We start from the raw sequence: 1,823 nt of genomic DNA, 5'->3' as shown, positions 1-1,823 counted from the left end.
CTGGGTTTACAGGTGTGCACTAGCACGGGGCTATTTTTTGTATTTTTAGTAGAGACGGAGTTTCACCTTGTGAGCCAGGCTGGTCTCACACTACTGACCTCAGGTGATCCAGCTGCCTTGGCCTCCCAAAGTGCTGGGATTACAGAAGTGAACCACTGCACCTGGCCCTAATTTTACTTCATTTTTGAGACAAGATCTCATTCTGTTGCCCAGGCTGAAGTGGTGGTACACACACAGCTCACTGCAGTCTTGACCTTCTGAGCTCAAGCAGTCCTCCCACCTCAGCCTCCTGAGTAGCTAGGACCACAGGCGTACACCACCACAACCGGCTAATGTTTTGATTTTTTGTAGAGACGGGGTCTTACCATGTTGCCCAGTCTGCCCTTGAACTCCTGGCCCCAAGCAATCTTCCTACCTTGGCCTCCCAAAATGTTAGGATTACTGGCATGAGCCACCGTATCTGCCTTTTTTTTTTTTTTTTTTAGACAGAATCTTGCTCTGTTGCCCAGGCTGGAATGCAGTGGCGTGATTTCAGCTCACCACAACCTCTACCTACCAGGTTCATGCAGTTCTCCTGCCTCAGCCTCCCGAGTAACTGGGATTACAGGCACATGCCACCATGTCCGGCTAATTTTTGTATTTTCAGTAGAGACAGGCTTTTGCCATGTTGTCCAGGCTGCTCTTGAACTCCTGACCTCAGGCGATCTGCCCATCTCAGCCTCCCAAGATGCTGGGACTACAGGCATGAGCCACCATGCCCGGACCTGGCTACATTTTTATTTTAGATTTTTATCTTATTAAAAATTGTTAACTATTAAAAATAACTATTTTAACTGTTTATTTTGACGTAATTTTAAACTCTCACTCCCAGAGAAGTTGCAAAAATAAAACAAAAAAATTCCCTTTTATCCAGATTAACCCTATGTTAATCTTTTCTATTTGGGATGGAGTCTTCCTCTGTGGGCCAGGCTGGAGTGCAGTGGCGTGATCTCAACTCACTGCAACCTCCGCCTCCTGGGTTCAAGCAATTCTCCTGTCTCAGCCTCCTGAGTAGCTAGGACTATAGTTGCATGCCACCACGTCCCGCTAATTTTTTTGTATTTTCAGTAGGGACAGGCTTTCATCATGGTGGTCAGGCTGGTCTTGAACTCCTGACCTCAGGTGATCCACCCACCACTGCCTCCCAAAGTGCTGGGATTACAGGTGTGAGCCACTGCACCTGGCCAGATATTAATCTTTTTTACTGCATTTGCCTTATTATTCTGTCTCTCTTTTTTTTTTTTTTTTTCTTTTTTTGAGACAGAGTTTTGCTCTTGTTGCCCAGGCTGGAGTGCAATGGCACGATCTCAGCTCACCACAACCTCCCCTTCCCGGGTTCAAGCGCTCCTCCTGCCTCAGCCTCTTGAGTAGCTGGGATTACAGGCATGCGCCACCACGTCCGGCTAATTTTGTATTTTTAGTAGAGACGGGGGTTTCACCATGTTGGTCAGGCTGGTCTCGAACTCCTGACCTGGTGATCCGTCTGCCTCAGCCTCCCAAAGTGCTGGGATTACAGGTGTGAGCCACCGCACCCGGCCTGAGCTTGACCTTTTTCAAGAGTAAAGGAAAGCTGTTTTCTAGAATATTCCTTGACTGTGTTTGAGGTTTCCAGGTTCTGCATTTTGGCCAGGAATACCGCAGAAAGACGTCTTTCTCAGGCATCATTTCAGGAAGTACATGATGCTAGTTTGTCCCGTTACTGGTGATACTAATTTTGATCATTTGGTTAAGCCAGTTCTCTCCAGTATGAAGTTGCTTTTTTTTCCCTTTTTTTTTTTTTTTTT

The 1,823-nt window shown here is 46.7% G+C and overlaps 1 protein-coding gene across 1 annotated transcript in view; it reads left to right on the top strand.

Moving 5' to 3' along the window:
* The window catches only part of MAP4K1 (mitogen-activated protein kinase kinase kinase kinase 1), a 38,384-nt gene that overhangs the window by 34,416 nt on the left and 2,145 nt on the right, over positions 1-1,823 (top strand). The window contains exon 27 of the mRNA XM_011973402.1: positions 132-147. Coding sequence (XP_011828792.1) covers positions 132-147 — 16 coding nt within the window. The remainder of the gene's footprint in view (positions 1-131; positions 148-1,823) is intronic.

This window comes from Mandrillus leucophaeus, unplaced genomic scaffold (genome assembly GCF_000951045.1).
Source record: "Mandrillus leucophaeus isolate KB7577 unplaced genomic scaffold, Mleu.le_1.0 Scaffold137, whole genome shotgun sequence".
Taxonomy (NCBI): domain Eukaryota; kingdom Metazoa; phylum Chordata; class Mammalia; order Primates; family Cercopithecidae; genus Mandrillus; species Mandrillus leucophaeus.
This window is presented reverse-complemented; position numbering and strand designations above follow the sequence as displayed.